The following is a 28000-nucleotide window of genomic DNA, read 5'->3' on the forward strand; positions in this document are numbered from 1 at the left end:
GTGCAAGCTATGGGTACAGTTCGTTCTGTTAGCAGTTTGCAAAAAAAGAAGAGGATTCACAGCAACCAAAACCCACCTCCTTAGCCAGATAGGTCATAAAAAAGAATATTCACTGTCTCATTTTCAGGCATCTGATCTCCTTGATGTCATGATCTCACTAGTTAAAATGCTTAGTTAAGTGAACAAATTGGAGTGGTGAATGGTAGCTCTTGTTTGCATCAGTTGAGAATGATATTTAGTATAAAATACCCTTTTTCCTATTTTTAGAATAACGTAGTTAAGCGGTGTTTACTACTATCCTTTTTTAACCATTGGTTATTTATTATACCACTTTTTCTTTATTTGTTTATGAAAGTTTATTGATTTTGTAACATGTCAAATGCGCATTAGATACATAATCTTATATTGCCAAGATAGGCGTACATAATAAAAAAAATAAAAAAATATTACATGACATCATTTTCGGGTCAAGTTATCTGGCCATAGTAGAGGATAGGTTTCCATTCAGGAAGCAGGAATAGAGTATGTCAGCAAATTGTTATAATACTTCAAGGGTAAACCATCAGGCCCCAGGCATATGCTGGGTTTAGTGGACTTTATAGCTAAGGCCAGTTCCTCGCCTGTGATAGGCTCTTCAAGGAGTTCGACATATTTTTTTCGTCAGTCGCTGGTGTATATGAGTCTGTATGTATTCCTCAAAACATTTGGAAGGACAGGGTGTGATGTTGGAGGAAATTCACATAGATTTGAGTAATAAGAGTATATCACTTTTGCAATCCGGTCTGTAGGTAACACTGTTTGTTTTGTGCATCTCTCATTTTGGCCATACGGGAAGTGGCTCTTGGCAATCATTTTTGCCAGAAGAGATCCACATTTATCTGTAGTAGTGTGGAGAAAAGTTTTAAAATTCTGCAGAGCCTTAAAAGCCTTATTTGGGAGTCTGGCTAACTCCTGTTCTTGGGTAACTTTATATATTTGTTGTCAAGTGTTTGGTTATGGGCCAACTGTTTGTGGATTTCACTCAGTAGATGTGCCTGACGCACTGCTGCTTGTTTGGGAATACATTTGATGAATACATATGAGCCTCCATCCACCAGGGTGGAGGTATTGACAAAAGGTTTGTATTTGTGTATGAGTATCGATCGATACCTCCTTTGATTTACCATTCAGATTATTACTGAGGCAAATGTGTCAGGAAATAAACCAGTTCAGGCCACAAGGCCAGCCAGCCACCTGAACCCGCTTTCCTTGTTGAAGACACTGTGATCTCCAGAGTCACATGGAGAGCATCTAAGAACATTATGTATTAATCACTCAATTCCAATACAGTAAACGTAAGTAGAAACAGTATTGTCAACAATTAACAGTAATGCGTCCCAAAGGTAAATGGGAAGCTGCACTAAGCTGTTGTATCTAGGAATTTTACTCCCTGCCCCCTTTACCAAAGAAAACAAGTTAAACAAAAATATACTTCAAGTAATACATTTTCCCCATTTTATTGTAGTTGAAGGATACGCGGGAAAGGTAAGATATGAGCCAGTAGCATCAGGGATTTCCAGCCGAGTTATAGAAGGTGCCTTGAGGTGTGCTGGTAAAACTTGGGATAACTAGGTGGACTGGCACCAAGTCTGCAGTTTGAGAAGTCCTGGGTCTCATCCCACTGACCACCCTCCTTGTTACAATGAGCACCATAAGTACCAATTACCAGTCATGGGCAGGAGTATCCATGGGCCATGTTGATTAGGGCTTGATTAGGGCTGGCAGGTATGAGAAGCAGTTTCCTGTGGTTGCAAGGCTCAGCAACCATCCTTGTCACTTCCTTGATAAGGATATAGATGGGTATACAGAATGCCCATTCTAGTGTGTGAAACATCAAACCAAAAAAAAAAAAAAATGTCAAAAGTAAAAGCTTGAATGAACAATCCCTAACTATTTGCGTAAGCTCACTGGTTCAGTCCAGGGAGACAGATGAGTGGACCCCAGTTTTGGAGAAATGCCAGTCTACACTAGGCTATGTTGAATAAAGTTGAGCTGGGGTATTCAATGGCCATATGGTTTGAGCGGACAGTTCCTGCCCAGTAAGTAGTGTTTTCAACCTTTTTCTATGTAGGCAGAGAGAATTTCCCCTACCCCTTGTGGTGTTATATTGTTTGTTTGAGGCATATGCTGCATATGTAGTAAAAAAAATAATTTAAATGGTGAAAACATTTGTTTGCAGCAGAAAAACTAAAAGAAACAAAAACAAAAAAATCCCTATCTATAGAGGGGTTCCACAGGTCTGGTTGCCAGTTGTCTACCTCTTATCTGCCTCTGGGACAAGGCTGCCACATCTAGAGCATGTGAGGGTAGTGAATAAAAGTCCTAATATTGATGGGGGGTAATTGCAGGATATTTCCTATGGCTTTGAGGTCATCATATAAGCCCATCTGGGGTTAAATTCGTAAAGGCTTGCAGGCAGTTGCCAGCGGTATCTTATTTTCTGTGCTGAGAGCACACTGGTGAGAGGTTTAAGGGCCCTGTAGTAGCCAAGTGTTGCCTGGGCCAGATCTGGGGAGAGACATGTTTTGGTGATAGCACAGCTCCGTGTTTTCCTCTGCAGCCCTGAGTATTATCCTGGGCTATCTGGTGGACTTTTAAGCTGTAAGGCCCTGGGTGCTCGGACAAAGTTGATATCTGTGGCTAGGTCCCACTCCAGGAGGGCATTAAATATTTCTGTTAGGATGGTACAGAGGTGTGATGGAGATTCTTGCACTTCAAGCCGCCCCTTCAGCCTCAGATTACACCTATGGCTTCTGTTGTTCAGGTCTGCCAGATGTAAAGCCATAGCAGAGTTGGTCTGTTTGGAATTTTAAGTGTCCAAGGAGGCTGCTTGTGCTGGCAGTAGTTTATCACTGTTTGCTTCCAGTTGACCCACGCAGTCTGCGAGGCCTTGAAGATCCTTGCATAGGAACAGTGAGACCCAGTCTGGATTGGTGGTAAAAATACCTTGGGTCCAGATCAATGATGGTGATCCCAAGGGTGAGGTTATCTACCTTTTGGTGTTCCCCTGGCTGTGAGGCCTATGAGGAGAGGTGCAGCATAGCTGCGAGGTAGTCTCACAACGAGGGGGCGAGATGCCCTCTCTTAGGCTCTGCAGTATCTGCACTTATTTGGGAGCCCATGTGTCTGTGGGTCTTTCCCATTTATGTGGTGAAAGTTGGTAAATTGGTGCTAGGTAGTGGGTAATGGCAGAGTAGTTCAGATCATTTGCTCTGGGTCTTGTGTAGGTAAGTGACAGCGTAAGTGACATACAGTATGCTAAAGTTTATTGCCTAAAGCATAAAGGGGCTTGTTCCTATTTCTAGTTAATATTTATTTTTCTTTGCCTCGCTATTTATTTTATTGAGGAATTTGCAGCTAAAGCTTCAAATCCTTGGCACATGGGTGGGGTGTTATTGTTTTGTGATCATTAAGGTCAGTATTTCAGATTGGTTATACGAGAACCCATAGAATGGGAAAGACACTGAGTAAAAAAAAAAAAAATACCAAGTGGAAATTGCTTTCTGTGCTTCAGTATTGTTAGCTGATCTATTGTTGTTTTCTCTAAGCCACTGCAGAGACTGCCAAAATGCAGGCAAAGGAGCCTGCCACTGATATCTGATGATATGTCTATTTGTGATGATGAATGTAATATAAAGCCTCACACACAGCAGAATTTCAGAAAGACCTTTCATTTCACAAAAAAAATAAATAAAAAGAGCCAGCAACATGTCACCCATACACCGATCTTTGTTATACCTCAGAAACCGAGCATACCACTATATATTATAACAGCCATGGTGATGTGTCTATTTTGTAAACGAAAGTTACGTCCCAAACCTTTTGATAAGTAAAGAAATTACTACTAATCTTACCTGACAGATGAACTAATATATTATTAATATTCACAGTTGTGGGCTCCACTTCTAAACTATTAAATATTCAAACTGGCACTTTAAAAAAAAAAAAATTAAATTATAACAGAATGTAATAAAGAGCAAGCAACACTACAATATAAGTAAACAGGAACAACAAATGTAAATCTGTGTGAGAGGAGAAATGTAAATCTAAAATTTGGAAGGAGGGGAGATGATAGTAAATACAAAAATGGTATAAGGATAAATGCATTTACTGATTGGCCCGTGGTGTGACCTGGTGTATAGTATCTAAATTTTTAAATTTTCCTCTAAGTCCGTTTTATATGTTTGTGATGTACCCTTCAAATATAAATTTAGATAGATGCCATCTTTACCTACCATGGGACAAGGTTTCATGTTAGACACATTTGCAAAGAGTGTCATTTCTCTCAAGAACTGTAGTCAAAATGGAGGTTTGGCTAACCAGTTCTCCAATTTAGGTCTGATATACTCCCTGTTCAAATAGATAAATATATATAATTATCACCTCCATCTTGTCTTTACTTAGTACACTTTTCTGTGGAGACTGTGGGGATTATTAGACAGTTAGTGACTAATAGCAAGATAAATGTGCCACACATTGGTGGGATAATGAATAAATCCACTAATGTGAAATGTGGCCTTTCCTTATGGAATTAGTTTTTATTTTTTGATGGCTCTAAAGGCTTTTGTTTACACGCTACTGCAAGATGAATAGATGAATAGTAAATTTTGCTAAATGGTTACATTAAGTACCGCCGCATCTGTATGCACTATTTTTAAAGTAATTAAACCCGCTGAATGATAGTTTCTGTATCCTCCATTAGAATTTATGCAGAAATAAATTTCAACAACAATCTTTGCACATTTCCTACTTAGTACAACAGCATTATCCCAAGATTCTATTGGAATAAAGGTGATTAAATTGGTTTAATAAATTAAACAGCTGCCTCGTTCTAATAAATTCCTATAATTGTATGCCCGTAAACATTCAGTGAGCTGAAATGGTAAGGAATTAATTATTTAAATGTTTGCGCATTGAGGTAATTAGATGAACCAGTCATTATATGAGGTCTTCCACCTAGGCAGCTTAGGCAAAAAAAAGTCTGCCATTCAGCCTCAACCCCCGCTGCCAAGCATTCTTAAAGGAGAAGACATTTAACACTTCGGCGTAAAAGGAGTGAATACAATACCACCCAAAAAAACAATATATTATGTTAGTTACTACATTGCATGGTTTTCGGGGTTTTCTAAAGAACAAAATCAGGGAAAAACCTGGATGCAAATTGGAAACTACATGGAAAACTCAAACTAAACAGAGGTCCATTTTTAGAAAGTGCCAGGACACACACCATGCGCATGTAATGATGCCGACCTTTGACTCTGTAAATTCTTATAGCTGCTAATGCTGTGGACAATTAATTCAATATATATACTTTAACATCATTCTTAAAGTAAAGATTTTGTAAACAAAGATGTAACTATGTTTTTTTATTATTTTTTATTTTACTAAAAACACATTTGTTACGCACATTTTTTTTCCCTCAGTCCAATTTGTAAATGGAGATTTCACGAGGTCGGCATGATTTTACAAGCCTCTGCTGATCGACTAGACATCTCATAGCATCTCTTTTAAAGGCTCTGAGAGCAACAGACACTCAAGACATGACGTCTGTCTTATTAAATATTGACATGTCTTTCTCTTCACTTTTATGCAACACCTGCACATCAAAGAGCATTTGAGCATCTTAAAGGGACATAGCAAAGAGTCTTTATCTTGCCTCCATTTACACGCACATTTAAAAAAACATATAACATATTTTCACCATCAGTTTTCCATTTTTTTAGCCATTTAATAAATGGCTACTTCCTATATTCTAACCCAGTGCTTCACAACCTTTATTGGACCAAGGCACACTTCAACAAGAGAGAAATAATCTGCTATTTTTCATTTTACCTACATCAGCATCTTGTAAATGTTGCATTTACTTGAAGGGGGATTTACTAATAGAGATATGCATAATTTTAGCAAAATGTACTGCATTGAACCTATTACAGCCCCAAAGTCAGCATATTTGAGGCACACTTTGACGATGCTGGAGGAACGACACACTGGTTTAAAATCTTTGTCTTGAAAGAACACTCCAAGAACCATTATCTTTACAGCTCACTGTAGTAGTTATGGTGCCATGTCCCCTAATGACCCACACGCCACCAGTGTAAGTAGTCAATCCATTTTCTAACAGTTTGACAACTTACCAGGGGTTCACCAGGCAATGGTCACCTCTTCCGCGATAGCCATAGTCTCTCTCCTTTGAGCTTAGTCCAGCGGTGCAGGGCTTAGCTTATTGGTTGAACGTGCTCAGCTGACACTTTGTGCCTATGTGCTGGCCCTGGACAGCTGTGTTTAGCTCAGGAGAGCTAAAAGAAGCTCTGTGCATTAGCTTCCAGCTCAGAATGGAGGCAGAGCCCGGAAGACAAATGCTATCAGGGTCTCCAAACCAAAAGGTTTGACTACTTACTTGGGGCGATCAGTACGCTCTTGTGGTTATGGTGCGTGCAGTGTAACAAGTTATCAATCTACTGTCCGTGACACTGGAGGATGGATAGATGGCCCAGCTGCTTCTCTACTTAAATATGTTTGCAAGGCCATCAAACTTTAGTAAATGAAGTTAAAAAAACAAACAACACAAAAAAAATCTAATTTTTACAAGTCTGAAATCAGTTAGTGTCTTCTTTATATGATAAATGCGAATAGATCTAAGATACAAAGAACACCATTAACATTACCGTCAAATCTGTAAAGCTGTTATTGTAGAATTTGTCGGTGCTCGCAATCAAAGGGTTATTTTTTTGTGAGAGCACTACAAATGGAATATATGCCTGCTTGCTCATTGCATATTTGGGCGCTGACCTGTAGCACTGAACCAGACGTTTCTGAGTTGATATTCTATGGAAATAATGTGTGATGATGCTGTGCAAATTGCAGATAGATCAGTGGCATTGACTTTGACTGGCAACAGTGACAAAATGTAGATAGCAACAAAGGCTTAGAGATTGCAGTTTGCAAGCTGGGGCTTAGTACACAGCAAATGCGAATGTATTTTTCACATGCATATCTTATAAATCAAAATACCGAACATTAAAGTGGCATTTAGCCAACAGAAGTACATTAAGTATTTATGGCCCCCGATGAAAATAGCTTTTTGTGCACAGTTGGGGAGCATCTTTCACTAATAAAATATTTAGTAGCATTGGGTCCTTATTTTAAAAAAAAAATGGTTATTTGGCTTTGTCCTACCAAAGATTTTATTCTTTAAAAACAGTGTGGTTAGTGTATGAAGCTAGGAGTGGGAAACGGCACATGGAACACACCAGAAGAGCAGATTTGATCAGATCAGTTGTTTGTCTAGGATGTTTTTAATGAGACTGCATGGTGTGCCCATTGTTCTGAACCTGTGCTGGGAAGATTAGTTTTCACGGAACCAAAGAAACTCACCAGAGTCCACATATATAAAAAAAATATTACTAGAGATTGCGTTTCAGTATTTGCCAGTGTACTGGGCAAATCAGTTGCATGAGTATTTACCTCAAAAAATATATAAAATAAATAAATGTAGTGTGTATAAAACACTTAAATGACAAAACAACAGAAAGCAGCCCAAAACCCATGTGTGGGGTTAACCTTATTTCCCTCACCAAAATAATCTGTGATGTACAAAGAAATAAAAAAACGTGTATATATAGTGGAGCACGTAAAATTGGGTATCTTACCCTTTAACCCCTTAAGGACCAAACTTCTGGAATAAAAGGGAATCATGACATGTCACACATGTCATGTGTCCTTAAGGGGTTAATCAAAGTATTTTATAGGAATATAAGAAGCAGCACATGTAAAATATAAAAAATAAATATATAGTGTAGATAGTACAATGTTCATATTTAGTGTTTATTATCATTTATTATTAATATTATTTGTATTGGCAAATGTTGCTGATTGACAGCTAAGCTGTTTTTTTTAAATGAAAACCTTCTTTCTAGAACCAGTCTTTGGACTTAGGCATCTGGAAACTTGGACTAACTCTGTAGGTGGTACACAGGTGTGCCTCTGCCACTTTTGTAAAATTATGGCCTGTTAATCAAAATAAAAACATCAATAAATATCACAGCACATGTAGTGGTGGTATAGTTTATTTGCACATTACAAGTTTTGATTATACATTTTCAAACATTCGGCAACAGACTAAGAAATAAAGCCATGCAACTTATTAAGATGTACATTAAATGGTCAATCTAGACACCATAGCCACTACAGCTAGCTGTGGCTCATGGCTTCCAATTGCCTTGGGTTCAGAGGAACCATTCTGAATACATAGTTCTAACCTGCTGTTCTGGGTTTCTTCTCTGGTGTCTTGCATATGGGAGCACCATAGACATGTCTAAAATGAGTATATCGCGAGCGCATCAATAAATGTAAAAATGTAGTGCATGGTGGTGTCAGATGCTCATTTTATGCAGATGTAAATCTTTCCACTTGACTTAATAACTCATGTAGATAGTATATAAAAAATAATAGAACAGGAAAACCCTAAACCATAGATGTCAAACTCGCGGCCCGCAGGCGCATGCGGCCCACAATATGTTTGCGGCCCATGTGCCGCGAGGGAGCGACTGAGTGTAAGCTCTCCATGCACAGTGCCCGCAGTGATGCCGGCAGCCGGAATATGACGTCACTCCGGCTTCCGGCATCACTCTGAGGCACGGTTTAGTAGAAGGGGTCGCAGTTTTATTTTTTTTAATACTGTCAAAATAAACCTACGTTTCTATTAAAATTGACATTTTAGTTTTTTTGCAGCCCACATAAACGTAAACCTTGTTTATTTGGCCCTTGCTAGCCTTTGAGTTTGACATGCTTGCCCTAAACCAATATAATTGATAGTTTGTGTAATACATTGTTACTTAATGTAACACTGTTTGTAAGTGAATACCCAACCACATACCATACAATTTAATCACAAGTGTTTTTGATGGGAAAATCTGGTTTTAATACTAAATCCTTTTATCTCTGTATTCTCACCTGTCTAGTGCACTGGAATGGCACAGAACCCCAAATATTGGTTCCGACACCCTGGATAGGAACCACTGAAATAATACATTATATTAAAAATGTTTTTGCATATTCAGTCAATAAAATATGCATGTAATAGCTTGCTGTCATAATGAATTCCATGGATGCAAGCAAAAAGCCATGTTTACAACTGTGTTGCAGGAAGTGTGCCCTCTGCCATTGACACCAGAAATAATGCATCCTCTGGGACTTTACAATCCCTAGAATGGCTTGAACATTATTCTTGATTTATTGGCTGTTGTGGTCTCCATTTATAGTTTACTATACATTGCACATTCCTCTCCTTAGACCTGCACTCCTCCCTTTTATTATTTTCCCTCGCCATGTGTCTCTCTTTCACATCTTTGATGGTGGCTTGGATACCCTAATCTGAGTTTGCCTGCTCAGTGTGACTTATAACAGCAGTGGTTTGTAAAGATCACTGCGGCTTTAAGACTGCCCCCGGGATCAGTATATTCATAGAAGGGATTTTAGTTTTTATCCAATATGTGACCAACGCTGGGCAAGTACATTCTCGTGATATATCTCTCCTCCATCTCCAGCTGTAGATAAAACACCACACACAGCGCTCTTCACAAAACTGTCACCCAAATTGATCTTCGTCACAGTCCACCAAGTGCAGCCACTCATGTGTCATGAGTGGAATTGCTCTTGGGAGTTAAACCACTCATTCCAAAAGAAAGCTCTGCTATGGAAAAACCTATAGACCACAACGAGAGGCTCCTAACTGGTGGAGGGGTCTGCCTGCTACAAGTGCCTGTGCAAGTACATGATATTTTATGAAAATTTATAGTTGGCACTATTTTTGCCATTTACTTATTTGTTTATTGGTATTTGTGATGCATTAGTTATTGGTATAGTCCATAAAAATAAAGTCACTTTCAGCATGTTGCTTCCATCTATGTTAGTAATGTAATATAAGAGGCATGTATTAATGAAAATGCACAGCACATATACATCCTCGGTAAAATATTTTCCAGAATTGTGGTCAAAACTGAATAATTCCATCACATTTTTCTGGTCATTGAAGCTGTTAAACCACATGCCTTATCGCCATGCAGGGCAGATCTATTCAAAGCTCTGGATTCATTACTAAAGCCTCATCCACTTCCCTTTGTTTGTCTGACATTAATTCATGTAGCAAGTAGTGCTCAGAATGTTGCTGAGCAAATGATAAAAACATTAGTGTTGTCTGAGGCAAAAAGCTCAAGGGTTAAGAAAATAGTGGTCTGGGGGGCCATTAAACAAGCTAGGAATATCCTGTTGGATGTGACCCATAGCATAACTAAAATCCTCAAGCACCCAACGAGGCCCCAGAGACATTATTATCTTTACTGATAAACAGCGGCTGATGAAGGCATCTCAAGAGAAAGCGTCATTTGAATTTGAGTCTCACCTTCCCACATTTTCCAAGACTTACACGATTCCACATGACTATGAAGGAAATCTATTTACCCCATCACCAATAATCTCTGTGCAGTAATTATATCTTACAGCTGGTCTTCTTCGTGGACTTTGACAGTTCTTAGAGATGGGAAGTTGGCCTCAATGCCGGAGGACGTTTCTGCTTTATTTAGTGCTCTTGGCCTCGAGGAACCATCACAAATTCCATTAAGAACCACTTCTAAACACATGGGATATTTCTAAAGTGATCCCGTTTGTTCTCAGGAGGTGGCCAAACCTCAGTTACATAAAAGTGTATACTTTCATTTAACACTATTATACTTTTCGTTTTCTTTTTTTCTCCATTCTCTCTCTTGTCAGTTCTGTGCAGCTAAACCACAATTAGGGCACAACTACTTGGTGGCTTTGAGATGTCTGTAATGGCACTAACGTAATTTACTGGCTTGAAATATTTTCTCTTTCTTACACCACCACCCCCTCCACCCTACGCTGCCCTCTTGGTTAGGGGTGATATGACACCTTAAAGCCTGATGTATAGAACCATACCAAGTCGTTTATGTGCATTCCATACACACTAGTCAGTTATCAATTAAACTTTTGTTTATTTGTCGTCCAAGCCTTTTGTTTGGTGTATATCTATGCTGTAATGCAGTGTTTCCGAAACCAGTCCTCCTAGCCCACCAACAGTCCAGGTTTTGTCATTATCTCTATTGGAATAAAACAGGGAAATATATAAATCCTGGACTGTTGGTGGGCCATGAGGACTGATTTGGAAACCATTTCTATAATGTATCAACTTGCACAAATAATAATAAAAAAGAACATATAGAGTTACTTGTTTTTCTGAACTGCTCTCATAGTTGAACATGCCGTCATAAAACCACAGCCGTTTTCCCAAATATGTGCCTATTAACATTTTTAACACAATCTAAAATATTAACATTTAACAAAATAAATGAAATATTAAGCCTATGATCACCCATTTTTAAAAACACATTATATAGATAGTGCATTAAAATTTACAAAAATATACTCCCCTTTAATATTCTTAGATTTGATGCAAATTCTCAGGCTTTACAGCTTCTGCCGTGAGCTTTCTCTGACCATTGAAGTGTCTCAACCAATCAGGAGGCACACATTCGATTCATTGGGGACTTGACTTATCCCATAAACTTTTGCACAGGAAAACAGAATTCTGTTAATAGCACATGATGAATGGACCAGATGTCTAACTCAAGAGCAACTGTGCAACTAGTACTATGTAAAAGATTACCATTATCTTAAATTGTGACTCTTTATAGACACGCTATGTTGTTACTATAATCTGAAAAGTTCATATGTCTCAGCATAAATCAGAATTGTTATTACAGCCATTTCCTCTACTAACATCTATTTCCAGTTAACGTAACACTCAGAGCATCAGCAAAACGTAAGTGCATTGGCTAGGTTTGACCTCATATTTGTGGATTTTTTTTCCTATTCATTTTCCTAAATATAAAATAATTTTAAAGTAATTATGCTGACAAATAACTAAAAAAAAAAAAAAAATTTCTTCCACAGATAACTCACCAGATTATACAGATGGTGTATTTTTCTTCGAAGACTATCCAGAACAAGATTCCAGAGCTGTGAAGCGTTATGATGCCATTGTGGTAGAACAATGGACTATACTGCAAGTGAGTAACAGTTATAATGTCCACATAATATCCACACAATGTCTGTATACCTACATGTACTTAGAAATACTAATTGTTCTGCATATACAGCTTTAAAACCAATACAAAATATATGTAAAAAATGCTGGACAAACTAGTCTTTACTAGTACTTAGTAATATCCCACCTGCCTACATTTAGGATGACCAAAGCATGATGTGTCTTTGGAACAAATGTCAGCCAAGGACTGACATATTATTGTGTATAGCACTATACAGACCGTTCTGGGGAGCTAAGTGATATAATGACATGATTATATATTGCAGATATAGATTTTCCATAAGGAATTCCTTTACTGTATTTTTAAGAGGAGAATTTGTGTGTGTGTGTGGTGGGTTGTGAAGATGGATCAATGTTAGCCATGTGGTCTTAGCAATGCCAATTTCTTGTTTCCTTATACATTACGTTTGTTCAGTGGCGGCTGGTAACGTTTAAAGATGCCGGGGGGCTGCTGCCCCCATGTCTTGTTGGGTTCTACCGATTTAAGACTATGAGATACAATACCTTGTTTAAACCCAGCTGCATCTTCAGTCTACATCCAAATAAAGGGGGAATGTAAATTACAGATATTGTCATGTCAGAAATATATTTTTCAAACACATGCTTATCAGTAGTCCTAACAATGCCAGTAGACTTTATTTTTATTAGTTTTTGCTGCACAAACTGCCCCTATGTCACCTCCACTGTCTTCATTACAAATGTGTTCTGCACCTAAAAATAATGTCAGTTTTTTTTCATTTTGTACTTTTTCAACCATGGTGTCCCCTGCAACAATTATACAAAGATGAAGGTTGTAATATAGTTCTGTATGTCACAAAATAAAGAACTCATGCTGTAGCATTTATACATACGCTTTTAAAATTAAAATAACCAATTACCAATGATCAGCAGAGGTGATAAAATTTAAATATGAGGAATCTCATATTGTAGCTATAACGTGTATGTAAAGCCATATTGTTTACAAAGAAAGCCAACTAGAAATTTGTTCCTTGATGTTTGGAATACAAAAGGCACAATGAAGCTGGCTGCTGATGTACCCGAGTAGGGCTGCCACCCTGATACATGCTGTTCTGTTCTCAGTAAAATGATATTAATTGAACACCAGCCGTACTGTGTCATTTGTGCCCCAGTCTAAATATAGCTGATTTAATTTAAAGTGTGTTAAAAAAGCTTAAACAAAGATAAGCTTAGAGTCATGTCTACAAATGCTCGCAGTTTAGGGAATAAGATCCATGAACTTGTGGCAATAATGGCAACTGATAGTGTAGATTTTGTCGCTGTTACTGAGACATGGTATAATGAGAAAAATGTATGGGACGTAGCAATACCAGGGTTCTCTTTATATAGAAAAGACAGGGAAGGCAAGAAAGGGGGAGGGGTGGCCCTGTATGTGAAAGATAGCATAAAATCTAGCCTAATAAAAGTTAGTGAGGCGAACATAGAGTCCGTTTGGGTTACGTTAGAATTTGGTAATCACACAGTAGGTGTGATTTATAGGCCCCCAGGACAAATAGAAGAGTTAGATAGTCTACTAGTTCAGGAAATAGCTAAAATGACAATGAAGGGGGAAGATATCATCATGGTTGGCTTTAATCTTTCTGATGTGAGCTGGAAAACCAAAATAGCTGCTTGTGCCAGGAGCACACATTTTCTAAATTCCCTACTGGCATTGTCTCTAAAACAAGTCATTGAGCAGCCAACTCGTAAAGAGGCCATACTAGATTTAGTGCTAACAAATGGAGATTTGGTATCAGATATTACTGTAGGTGAAAGTTTAGGATCCTGTGATCATCAGTCAGTGTGGTTTAATATAAGAACAGTGACTGAGTCACACCACACAAAGAAAACAGACTTTTCTAAAATTGGAATATGTGTAAAGGAGTCATTATCAGACTGGAGCAATTTAAATGGAGTCCAAGAGAAATGGGATTATGTAAACGTTGCACTGCTGAAGGCAGCAGAAAATTGCATTAGGCTTGTCAGTAAAAGCAAAAAATTCAAGAAACCACTGTGGTACTCTGTAGATGTGGCCAAAATAGTAAAGAATCCCAGAGTGAGGAAGATAGAAAGATCTATAAAATTAGGTAGCTAGAGGTTAAGCAAATTATAAGAGCTTCCAAATCACACACAGAAGAGAAAATAGCACAGTCAGTAAAAAAAGGGGACAAAACATTTTTAGATACATAAATGAGAAAAGGAAAGTAAAACAAGGATTAGTTAGATTAAAAACAAAAGAAGGAAGGTATGTAGAAGAGGATGAATGTCTAGCTGACTGCCTTAATGAATATTTTTGTTCAGTATTTACATATGAAAATGAAGGAAAGGGGCCTCAGTGAGGAAAAGGGTCAAATTAGTCATTTTTTACATGTGAGTTTTTTCAACTGTCAAAATTATAGACAAATAAGTCAATGGGACCAGATGAAATACACCCAAAGTTGTTAAAAGAGCTTAGTGTTGTACAAGCAAAACCATTAACAGATTTATTTAACCAATCATTGTTAACAGGAGTAGTCCCAGAAGACTGGAAGTTAGCGAATGTTGTGCCCATTCACAAGAAGGGAAGAGTCGGGCAACTATAGGCCAAGAAGCCTTACTTCAGTAGTGGGAAAAGTAATGGAAACCATGTTAAATGATAGGATTGTTGAACATCAGACACAACATGGGTTTACTTCATGGAGATCATGCCAAACTAATCTTATTGATTTTTTTGATTGGGTAACTAAAATAATAGATCAGGGTGGTGCAGTAGACATTGCTTACCTAGATTTCAGTAAGGCTTTTGACACTGTTGCACATAGAATGCTTATCAATAAACTGCAATCTTTAAATTTGGATTCCAATATTGTTGAATGGGTAAGGCAGTGGTTGAGTGGCAGGCAACAGAGGGTTGTAGTTAATGGAGTATATTCGAAGCTTGTCACCAGTGTGGTACCTCAGGGATCTGTACTTGGACCCATTCTCTTTAATATTTGTATTAGTGATATTGCAGAAGGTCTTGATGGTAAGGTATGTATTTTTGCTGATGATACTAAGATATGTAAAAGGGCAACTGACATTTAATGTGGATAAGTGCAAGATAATGCATCTTGGGCGTAAAAACCCAAGGGCAGAGTATAAAATATTTGATAACCTACTAACCTAAACATCTGAGGAAACAGATCTATAGGTAATTATTTCAGATGACTTAAAGGTAGGCAGACAATGTAATAGAGCAGCAGGAAATTCTAGCAGAAGGGAGAGGTATTAGCAGTAGAAAGAGGGAAGTGCTCATACCATGTACAGAACACTGGTGAGACCTCACTGTACTTGACATGAATTCATCGCCAGGCTGGCCTTCCAATTCTTTAGGCAGACATGCCACCTTTTTTCGACATGTTTGCCCTTTTCGACGATTCTGCCCTTCATATGTCAATATTCTGAGGGACAAAATACTAAAGTCAGGCGAATTATCAATAAATACTGACACATATTACTGGATGATCCCGTCTTAAAAAATATTTTGCCCCAAAAAACGAAAATTATACATAGAGGGGTACCTAACTTAAAGAGGATTCCAACATATGGCATTTTAACAACACCAAGTACTAGCCTCAAAAATAACTTCTTAAATATGCACCAAGGTTTTTTTAAATGCGGGAACTGGAACGCCTGCACAAAAACTGGAGGAAAGAAAAAATGTTTTAAAAATGTTGAAGCTCACGGACGAATTTATGTGGTTAGAGATGGTATGACTTGTAGTTCACGGAATGTTGTATACATGCTCACTGGTCCCTGCGGACTCAAATACATAGGACGAACGAGGAGACCGCAACGGATTAGAAAATGTGAGCATTTATACAACATAAAGAAAAAAATATGCACTCCATCAAGTTTCCCTGCACTTTAGAGACCACCAGAATGCAAACCTAATGGGGTTGGAGAGGAGTTCATGGGAATCCAAAAGGTGAATAATGACTGGAGAATGGGAGATTTCGTTCAAAAGATAGGCCAAGCCAAAATGAAATGGATATACCAATTAAAGACCATGGTACCAGAAGGCCTGAATAATGATTTCCAAATTTTTCATTTTTTTAAAAGTAATACGATATACCCTCCCCCCCCCCCCTTTTCTTTTTTCCCTTTTTTCATTACAACCATCCTTAGCCTATCCAAAAGATTTTTTAAATTTTTATAAGTTTAATTTGTATTTTATATTTTTAAATTTATAATTTCTAATATTGGGATGCCTCCATTTTATATATGTTATTTTTTTTTTTAATCATATAGTAACCTCCTTCCCTTTATGAACTCCAACTTTGTTGTTGAAATAGAGAAATTAAGAAATATACTGTATAATTGTGTGATCACTGCCACTTTAATATTTCCTCCACTATGAGCACTGCCACTTTAAGAAAGAAAACTCTCATACTTCGTTGTTTCTATTTCCACCTTTGTAAATGTTCATACATTGGTGTTTGCTGTATATATAGCCTTCTTAAATTTCAAAAGTATTTCAAAAGCATATAATAATTTTATCTCTATTTTCTTTTTTCGAATTCCAGCAACTTTCTTTATAGAAATGGATTTGTTTTGTTGTTTTTTAACTCTTAATTTTTATATTTCTAAACAAGTAAAAAAATTCCCAATTATGCAGTGTGTTTTATATTATATTATGTGTATAATTTGTTAAAATCACTCAAATTTTGATGGTGTGAATGAAAGACTATATTAGCCATTGCAATGGCGTTTAGTTTATGCAAATAAGGTTTAATAGCATAACCTGTGGTATAGACTGATTGCACAACTATGGGCTATAAAAACCCTTACCAAAGATGGCTACTGCAGCACTTACGTTCTGAGGAAGCTGGACATCCGGCGAAACGCATAGACGTCATAATCAGGGGCGGAGACAACTGGAATCCCATACGAACACGCTGAAATACAGTCCTGTGAAGTCTGCAAGTCAGCTCCAGCTTCATTACTGGGTACAACATCTCCAGCACCTTACCTGTGTGTGTTTAATGCCACAATGTAAACATTACAGTGTCTGCAAAACAGCAATATTTTCAGGGCCGTCTTTAATAGTCATTGGACCCTGAACAAGCATTTTATTTGGCCCCCTGCATCCCCCTCCTACTCTCTGCCATGCAATCACGCCCTCCACAGCAACATAGTGGCGGAACTAAACTAGAAAGGGCCCTGGTGCAAATGTGACCTAAAGGTAGATCCCCATCTGTCATACAACTCCAACAAGGCATTGACAGCTAGGGCTGTTCCATTGTCCCATGCTTGCAGGGTTGTATTTAGCAATGAGCAGTGTTTGTGTGTTTTAATGCAAGCATGTTTTTGTATGGAGTTTGTTTGTGTAAATGTAGGGGTGTGTTCGTATGTGGTGTTGGCGTTTGAATGCAAGCATGCCTTTATGTGTATGCAAGGGGGTGTTTATACATAATTTTTGTGTTTTTAATACAGAGGTGTGTTTGTATGTAGTGTTGGTGTTTGAATGCTGAGATGTACGCACATATACACAAGCACTGCCACACACACTGTGATACACACAGTGGCGTACATACTGTGGTCGCAGGGGTCGCGACTACGACCGGGCCCGGCCCACCAGGGGGCCCGGCCGCCCTGCGACCCGGTATGTACAACACTGTGGCAAGCCTCTTCTCCTAGGGGCCCAGGAGCTGGCTACCTCAGGGCCCCCCGAGGCTGAACCTGGTGTCACCGGGCGGGCTGGCGGGCGCGTGAGGGAGCACTCTCCTCTGAGCGCTCTCTGCCCAGCTCCCTCGCGTACCGCAGTAATGCTGGAGCCGGAATATGACGTCATTCCGGCACCGGCATCAGTAAGCGGCGCGTGAGGGAGCTGGGCAGAGAGCACTCAGGGTAGAGTGCTCCCTCGCGCGCCTGCAGGACCGGCCGCCGGGCAGCCCCACTGGACCCCAGGGAATCCCCTCAGCACTCCCAAAGGTAGGGAGGCTGGGGGATCACTTTTAAAAAAAAAAAAAATGTTTGTATGTATGTTAGTGTTAGAGTGTGTGTGTATGTGTGTTAGTATTAGAGTGTGTGTGTGTGTGAGAGTTAGTATTAGAGTGTGTGCGTATGTGTGTTAGTATTAGAGTGTGTGTGTTAGTGGTAATTTTTTTGTCAGTTTGTGTGTTAGTTTGTGTGTCAGTGAGTGTGTTAGTTTGTGTGTGTCTGTTTGGTGTCTGTTAGTGAGTGTGTGTTTATCAGTGAGAGTGTATGTTTTGTAAGTGAGTGTGTATGTCTGTCTGTCTGTCAGTGAGTGTGTATGTATGTCTGTCACTAAGTGTGTCTCTGTCAGTAAATGTGTGTGTCTGTTAGCTAGTGTGTATGCGTCTGTTCGTGTGAGTGTGTGTTTAAAACCCCTTCAGCACTTACCTTTCAGCCCTGCGACTCCTGCGACCAGGTGCCCGCCGCCATGTGTTGCGGCCCCGGCCCGCACAGAGTAAGCGCGGGGGGTTGTGGGGCCCAAGGATCATTTTTTGCACCAGGGCCCCGTAGGCCGTGTGTACGCCATTGTACACACACTGATACACATGCAGACATAAAGACACACTGACACACAGATACACAACCTCGCACACATGCAGATAGATACACACAGATACAAACACTGACTATATACAGATACACACATATACAGAAAAATGTTCAATGGATACAAAGTCCAGAGCACACAGAAAAGTCCCTATAAGAATACAATGTATTGAGCAATGTAATAAAAATTCAGTTTCTTAGATAATGATATAAAAAGTAGCAAAGTAAGAAAAAACAAACTTATAAATACAAAGAAAGAAAATAAGCTCTGCAATATAAGAGGGGTGAAAGGGGAACAATAGTGGAGGGGAGAGCAAAATATAAATGGAACAGAGAACAGGAAAAGAGCAATGAGACAGGGAGGAAGGGGACATGCATTAGACAAGAGGGAGATATCAATAGAAGAGATGGTAAGAGCATGACGACGGGAAAGAACCTTTAAAATATATCTTCACCCTTTGGTTTAATAACAAAACACATGATAGTAAAATATTTTATCGGTGTACCATTTTGTGGCCACTGAAAGCTTACGGTATGTAGGACATGAAGGTGTCTTTTTCTGAACAGTTTTAAGGTTCGTCGATAAAAATCTCGGCTTATGTAAAAGTTAGTTTTTGAAAAGTATTTGCCACTGTCTGGTTTGTATTATTCATGTCTTGTGGTTTAACGAATTACGACAACAGACGAACTGGAAGACAGGTGCTCTGAGAGTACATCCTCGTTTCCTGTTATGGTAAAGTATGTCAGAACCGCAGTGCCTGCAGTCTGTATCAAGCAGGCTTATGGGGAAGCATACTTAATTGGTGCAACAAAGAATTTTTGCCTTGCTTATCAGAACATTGACCTTCATTTTATTAACATGAGCTGACTGCAACAAAACAGATTTTGAAAGCTTATCCGAAACGCACCGTTTAGCATTTCAAGGTGCCCAGATGTTTTGTTTTGTTTTTTATTTTGTCATTTGTCGTCTTAAGAATGAAACATGCAGCAAAAATCTTGAAGTATCGTGGAACAATTGTCAAAATGTTTTGCCATATAGTGTCATTTGATACGTCTTTAAATACAGCATAGCTACGCATCTATTACTTACCCGAACTGATAATCCTCTTCACGCACTAGACAAGTTGCTGTTGGCTCACCATGGTTTTGATTTAATTTAATAGAAATTACATTTTCTGTTAGTATAGCTACATTGTTTACTGAGCCCAACTTTGGCCCTCCAATTGTTTGAAGTCTACAATTCCCATAATTCTCTGCCAGCTAAATTAGGAAATGCTAGAATACATGTCATGTTTTCCAGTTTTACCTCAAAGGGGCAACTTAATGTAAGTCTAATTTAGTAAGTATTGCTTGTAATGCAAACATCCATGTTTAAAGGGAAACCAAGCACTATAACCACTACAAATGTCTTTAACCCCTTAAGGACACATGACATGTGTGACATTTCATGATTCCCTTTTATTCCAGAAGTTTGGTCCTTAACGGGTTAAACATTAAACATAGAAATATGGATAACTGACAAGAAAATTGCACTGTTTCTGCTATTATACCTACACTGGAAAAAATTAAAGTTGTCTTAGAATTTAGATGTTTCAGCCAAACATTTGCTTTTCCCTTATCAATGCTCTACAGGCCCCAGTTCACGCTGGTAAGTTGTCTAGATTTAAGTTCCAAGCTTAAATAATGACCACATAAATAGTGTATTGCAAAGACTTTTATTAATACTCTCTGTTGTTTCCCTGCAATAAATCAGTAAATAGTTTATGTAGACAATCTTTTTTTATCTCCTGGCCATTGTCAATTCTTCTTCTCGGTCTAACTCATCATATCTGGTTGGCTACAGTGATCAATACACAATGCTGGTACAGACGGCACTGTTTGCAACAGCTGTCAAATATTTGTGCCAATTTCAGTGGTGAATAGGACAGAACTAAACTATTCCATTTACATTCAATAAGCAACTGCAGGCGTAGAAAGAAGAAAATGGTAGAAAAAAGGCAAACAGATATTTCAAAGGTTTTATATTTATTTAATGATGTTATATAAACTGCATTCATCGTATTAAGTGGAAGCAGAGGGCCTGTTATGTACACTAGAGCAATAAATGTTAAGGGGGAAGCCTTTATAAAATGAGTATAATATATTGTTCATATGTGTTTAAACAAGTATGATTACTGTTTATTAGTAATTTCAGCCTTGGATAGTATATATTCGTCCTTGATATAACATAATGCACGCAGCTCAAATTCATTTAATTCCAGAGCTGTGCAATTTTTGTTTCTGAAGATTTGCGTTGAGTAAATAGACTTTCGATATGCCTAATACATAAATAAAATCAGTTCTAACAAATGAAATAGTTTGTGGCTATCAGCAGTGCTTTTCCTTTGCACTAACAGGTCCAAATTTCCCAAAGGACGTCGGTAAAGTTAGGTACCAGCTGCCATAGTTGACAGTTTTTCAATTGAAACTAATGTGTGCAAATCACATGTGAATATATATAGACACAGCACTAATTTGTCTGGTTACGCATTATCAGTGATGTCACTTTCAATCTAAGCTTGCATTGATCAGTGGCCTAAACAACTGCTGAGCCACAAGTCCTATAGTGCTAGAATGTTTTCTTTTTTCACTTCTAGACCCAGTCTTATCGAATCCCCTGGTGGTCTAGTGAAACTGAGCAACTATGACTACCATGTCTATATATCTGCTCACTCATTAGGCTTTGTGATGGCCGTCAATGTAAGCACTGATAGTATTTGGGTGTATAGAGAACTGGGAGGATAGGGGTAGGTAACCATTGGTAACAGGACATTTCGGTTTATTTAGCTCTCATACATGCACACAACAACTAGAAGAAACAAAAAAAGTGAAATCTGCTCACAGTTCCAGCACATGCCTTTTTGAAGTAATAGTACACTACAATGTCTCTCTCACTGTTTGTTACAAGGGATGACATGGGAGGATGACAAGGGAGCAAGATAGAGTGAACTGTGCCATCACAGCAAAATCTCTCACTGCACCTTTTAAATGACCTTTTGTCCCTATTTTGGGCCTAAATCCCTCTATTCCTATTTTCTATTTTAATGTCCCTTGTTTCTAAGAGCTCCATAATATTGGTGTTTCTGAGTGTATAACTGAGCTCCACTGCAATAATACTTACATCACTGCAGGGCCGGACTGGGGATGCAAAGCAGCCCTGGAAAAAAAATCTATGCCAGCCCCATAAGTCAATGCGACATATATTGTCGCATGTAATATGTAAAGCTATGTCTTGCCACCCCAGATGATTGAGATATATATATATATATATATATATATATATTGCTTTTTCTAATATAAAATATTGGTCCTTTCAGAGTAAAACATTTAATTATACAGTAAGCATACCCAGTGGCGTACACACAACCCATGGGGCCCCAGTGCGAAAACTGATCTGTGGGCCCCCCCCCCCCCCCCCGCTTACTCTGCGCGGGCTGGGGCCGCAACACATGGCGGGCGGGCACCTGGTCGCAGGGCTGCGACCCGTGCGACCGCGGTATGTACGCCAGTGCATGCATAAACACATACACTTAAAGGACCACTACAGACACCCAGATCAAATCAGCTCAATGAAGTGGTCTGGGTGCCAGGTCTCTCTAGTTTTAACCCTGCAGCTGAAAACAGCAGTTTCAGAGAAACTGCTATGTTTCACTGAGGGTTAATTCATCTCTAGTGGCTGTCTCATTGACAGCCGCTAGAGGATTTTCTGCGATTCTCACTGTGAAAATCACAGTGAGAAGACGCTGAACGTCCATAGGAAAGCATTGAGTAATGCTTTCCTATATGGGCGGTTTGAATGCGCGCGTGGCTCTTGCCACGCATGTGCATTCGGAGCTGAGAGGCGGATCGGGACGGAGAGATCCCCAGCGCCAAGGGAGCCCGGCGCTGGAGAAAGGTAAGTGCTTTAGACACACACACACACACTCTCATGAACAGACGCACACATTTACTGACAGACACACACTCAGTGACAGACGCACACAAACATACTCAGTAACAGACACACACACTAACACTAACACACTCTAAAACTAACACACTCACTAACACAATCACTCACACTAACACACACTCACTCACACTCACTCACTAACACACTCACTCACTAACACACACACAAACTAACACAAAGTAACACTAACACACTCACTAACACTCACTAACACACTCACTAACACTCACTAACACACTCACTAACACAATCACTAACACTAACACACTCACTAACACACTCACTAACACACTCACTAACACACTCACTAACACACTCACTAACACACACACTCACTCACTCACTAACACTCTCACATTAACACACTCACTAACACACTCACTAACACACTCACTAACACTAACACACTCACATTAACACTAACACACTCACTAACACACTCTCTCACTAACACAAACTAACACTAACACACTCACTAACACACTCACTAACACTAACACACTCACTAACACTCTCACTAACACTAACACACTCACTAACACACTCACTAACACACTCACTCACTACCACTCTCACTAACACACTCACTAACACTAACACACTCACTAACACTAACACACTCACATTAACACACTCACTAACACTCTCACTAACACACTCACTCACTACCACTCTCACTAACACACTCACTCACTACCACTCTCACTAACACACTCACTAACACACACACTCACTAACACACTCACTAACACTAACACACTCACTAACACACTCACTAACACACACTCACACACACTCACTAAACACACACACACGTTTTTTCTGTTTTTTTTATTTTTTTATTTAATCCCCCCAGCCTCCTTACCTGTGTGAGAGCTGGGGGGATTCCCTGGGGTCCAGTGGTGTTGCTGGTCACCCGGCTGGCGGGCGCGCGAGGGAGCACTGTCCCCTGGGTGCTCCCTCTTCAGCTCCCTCGCGCGCCGCGTACTGATGCCGGAGCCGGAAGATGACGTCATCTTCCGGCTCCGGTTTCAGTGCGGTGCGCGAGGGAGCTGAAGAGGGAGCACCCAGGGGACAGTGCTCCCTCGCGCGCCCGCCAGCCGGGTGACAGCAGGGCCAGCCTCGGGGGGCCCGGAGGTGGCCGGCTCCTGGGCCCCCCAGCAGAAGAGGCTGGCCCTGTGGGTACATACCGGGTCGCAGGGGCGGCCGGGCCCCCTGGTGGGCCGGGCCCGGTCGCAGCTGCGACCCCTGCGACCCTGGTATGTACGCCACTGAGCATACCCACATGCCGACACAGACAATCTCACTGACACGCACAAGCTCATTGATACACAGCCTCATAGACAATCTCACTGATATACATAAGCTCATTGACATAAAAACACAAGCTCACTCACTAGCAGACACACACACACATACATGCAAGCAAGCTCACTAGCAGGCGCACACACACACAGCTTAATGTAGTGGTTCTGGTGTCTATAGCCTGTCCCTGCAGGCGTTTCAATGTAAACACTGACTTTTCCGAGAAAAGGCAGTGTTTACATTGCTTCCAAGTGACACCTCTAGTGACCGTCACTCAGACGGTCACTAGAGGTGCTTCCTGTGTCAGTGAGTAAAAACACTATTTTTAAAACACACACACCATGACAGACACACACATAACATGACAGACACACACACACACACCATGATAGACACAAACGTGACACAGACACACACCATGACACAGACAGTCTATGACAGACACACACACCATGACAGAAAGACAGACACACACACCATGACAGACACACACACCATGACAGACACACACACACACACACACCATGACAGACACACACACCATGACAGACAGACACACACACACACACACACCATGACAGACACACACACCATGACAGACACAAACACACACACCATGACAGACACAAACACACACACACACACCATGACAGACACACACACAAACAAACACACATGCATACACTGACAGCATTACACATGTGGGTGATTGGCTAGGGGGTCATGCAGGGCAGAGAGCTGGGAGTACTGTCGGCCGCAGAAGGAGCTGGGAAGGCGGCCGCGGAAGGAGCTGGGGAGGCGGCCGCGGAAGGATCTGGGAAGGCGGCCGCGGAAGGATCTGGGAAGGCGGCCGCGGAAGGATCTGGGAAGGCGGCCGCGGAAGGATCTGGGAAGGCGGCCGCGGAAGGATCTGGGGAGGCGGCCGCGGAAGGAGCTGGGAAGGCGGCCGCGGAAGGAGCTGGGGAGGCGGCCGCGGAAGGAGCTGGGGAGGGGGCCGCATGGGAAGCTGTGCTGTCTCTGCTCCCCCGCCCTCGAGCGCTACTGAATGAGACCGGGGCCGGAATATGACGTCATATTCCGGCCCCAGTCTCATTCAGTAGCGCGCTGGGAGCAAAGACAGCACAGAACAGCTCCTTCTGCGGCCGCCAGCAGACCCAGATGTCTGCCCGGCCCCAGGTGCCGACGGCCCACCGGGAAATTTCCCGGTATCCCGGTGGGCCAGTCCGGCCCTGCATCACTGTGTCTTTAAAGGCACACTATAGGCACTCGGACTTTGTCTCATTGATGGAAAGATAGCTTTCCTCTCCCAACCTCCACCTCCCTCCCCTCGCTGTTACATGGTGCGTAGGCACCTTGAGCCAGCAATAGGTCTAATCGAAAGCCTGTGATTGGACTGCGTGAGGCTCCTGCAACGTGTAGAAGTCAGGTCCGGCAGCTTCACCCGGTGCTGGATTCAAGGTGAGTAAACTACATTTTGTACAACATTTATTGTAAAACAGAGCCTTATCCATAGGCCACCCTCTCTCAAAAAAGCCAACCCTCCTCCAAAGGGTTAAAGTAACCCTTTATCCCAGAAATATAAAATATTGCAGTTTCAGAAAAACTGCAGTGGTTACATTGCAGTGTTAAGACAACCTCTTGCGGCTGTCTTCCAGACAAATTTAACGCTGTGAAATTATGTTAGACATCCTCACAGTTTGCATAAGAACATCCAGGGTCTTCAAAATCCCCATAGTTTAAAATTAATTCAATGCTTTCCTACGGGGAAGTCTAATTTGCGGACGGTGCTTGGAATGCATGTGCATTGGGCTCCCCAATCGCCATGACGTCACTGGTGGAGGAGATTGATCCGGCGCCGAGGGACCTTGGCTCTGGAAATAGGTAAGAAAGGGATTTTAACCCTTTACACGCCAGACATGGTGGTGGGACCTACAGAAAAAGGCTGAGAGACACTATAGCGCCAGGAATACAGTATTGTATTCCTAACAATATAGTGTTCCTGTAAGCTACAATAAATGTGTTTAGAACTTGGTCTGTGTAAATAAGATATAAATTTCATATTAGAAATTACATTTTAGTTGCATAAATTGTTATTAGTAAGACACCTAAAAGTTCTCCAAACAACCTGTCACACCCCCATTCACACTCCTAAAATTAGGAGGTATTTAATAATGTCTATTCTAGTCCATATATAATATATCATCAGTGGCGTCTCCAGGATTCATATTAAGGGGGGGCACATAAGGGGCCAGGGACAAAAGTAGTGGGGCAGTTATAAAACGTGTGTATATGTGTACGTGTGTGTGTGTGTGTTTGTGTGTGTGTATAAATATATATATATATATATATATATACATATATATATATATATATATATACACACACACACACACACACATACATACACACACAGAGCTCAACGAATTTGGCAGCCCTTTGCTAAGTCGCGCAGGAAACATTAAAGCCGGCCGCCGCGGGGAGCATGGAGGCGGCACATGAGGGAGCAGTAACCATCCTGCAGTTCCTCTCAGCTCCCTTGCACGCTGTTTAGTGACATGACATCACTTCGGCCCCGGAATCACTACACAGAGCGCGCAGAAGAGCAGAGAGAAACTGCAGGAAGACTGAGAGGAGACACACTGGACGCCAGGGGAAGATCCACTCAGCTCTCCCAAAGGCTGGGCGGATTTAAATAAAAATAAAAATAGCAATTTGTGAGTGTGTGAGAAAATATGTGTGTGTGTGTGTGCTGAAAGGGCCTGTAAAGTGTGTGCATATGCATTTAGGGGCTGCATTGTGAGTGTATGTGTATTGGGGTTGCATTGTGTGCTTATCAAGGAGCTGTAGTTATTATACATATATATAGAGATATATGAGATTTTGTGTGTAATGGGATAGAGTAGGTATGTAGGGAAGAACTGTGTATGTGGGTGAAGAAATGATGTGTGTGAGGGGTGCACTGTGTGTGTATGCAAAGGTGTACTCTGTGTTGGTGGGAGTGTACTGTTTGTGGGGGGTTCATGGTCTGTGAGGGTGTACTGTGTTCAGGGGGTGTAGAAAGTGGGATAGGGAAGAGCTTTACAATTTTTACTTCAATAATTGTTTACAAAAAGAATATTCCCCTTTCCTTCATCTTACCTTGCAGAGAGGGGGTGGCACAATCAGATCTGTGGTGGTTGAGAAGGCTGACTGTCCATTGGGTACAGGGGAGGTCACGAGATGAGAGGTATCTCTTTTGGAGCTCAAGCACTTACAGAGACTGACCCATACAAACCCAGACTGACCCATACAAACCCACAGACTGACCTATACAAACCCACAGACTGACCTATACACAGACCGACACACACACACACACACAAACACTCTGCCCCCCTCCCCATACAAACCCAGACTGACACATACACAGACTGACCCATACACACACAGAGAGACTGCTCCCCCACACAGGCTGATCATGCATGGCCCCCTTTGGCCCCCTTCTAGTGACGCCACTGTAAATATCATGAAAATCTAGGATCAACATTTTGATATTTGGACAGCAGAGCTATAGAGCCCGTATTAAACTCTACATTTTAGTAATATTGATTTACCACATCTTTCTTGTATGAGATACTCACAAATGCATCTGTGTCAAACACAATCAAATACATTTCAGATTCTACACTAGTAAAAAGTAACCAAGGTTTTACATTTCTGAATCTGAGCATAGTGTGGTCAAAATGCATTCATATGTATGTATATATATATAAATATTGCATTCATAAGCCGTCCATTGATAACGTAGGGACTGACTGTCACTCGAACACCCAGCATTAAAACGTGCAAGATTAGTGGAGAGACCTACTTGTCGTGCAAACTTTCCATTTGCAAAGATGTGCAGGTTAGCAATTCACTGTGCATGTGGTGTGAAAATGTGTCAGACAGGATATAACAGTTCTTCTATAAATAACCATTTCCTCCTCAGACATAGTAAGAAGAATGGGGCATTGCAAAAAACTGTG

General features: G+C 40.6%; 1 protein-coding gene across 1 annotated transcript in view; it reads left to right on the forward strand.

Annotated features, from left to right (window-relative positions):
• Positions 1-28000, forward strand: part of RFTN1 (raftlin, lipid raft linker 1) — a 359175-nt gene that overhangs the window by 308130 nt on the left and 23045 nt on the right. The window contains exon 7 of the mRNA XM_063452313.1: positions 12007-12122. Coding sequence (XP_063308383.1) covers positions 12007-12122 — 116 coding nt within the window. The remainder of the gene's footprint in view (positions 1-12006; positions 12123-28000) is intronic.

Source organism: Pelobates fuscus, chromosome 4 (assembly GCF_036172605.1).
Source record: "Pelobates fuscus isolate aPelFus1 chromosome 4, aPelFus1.pri, whole genome shotgun sequence".
NCBI lineage: Eukaryota > Metazoa > Chordata > Amphibia > Anura > Pelobatidae > Pelobates > Pelobates fuscus.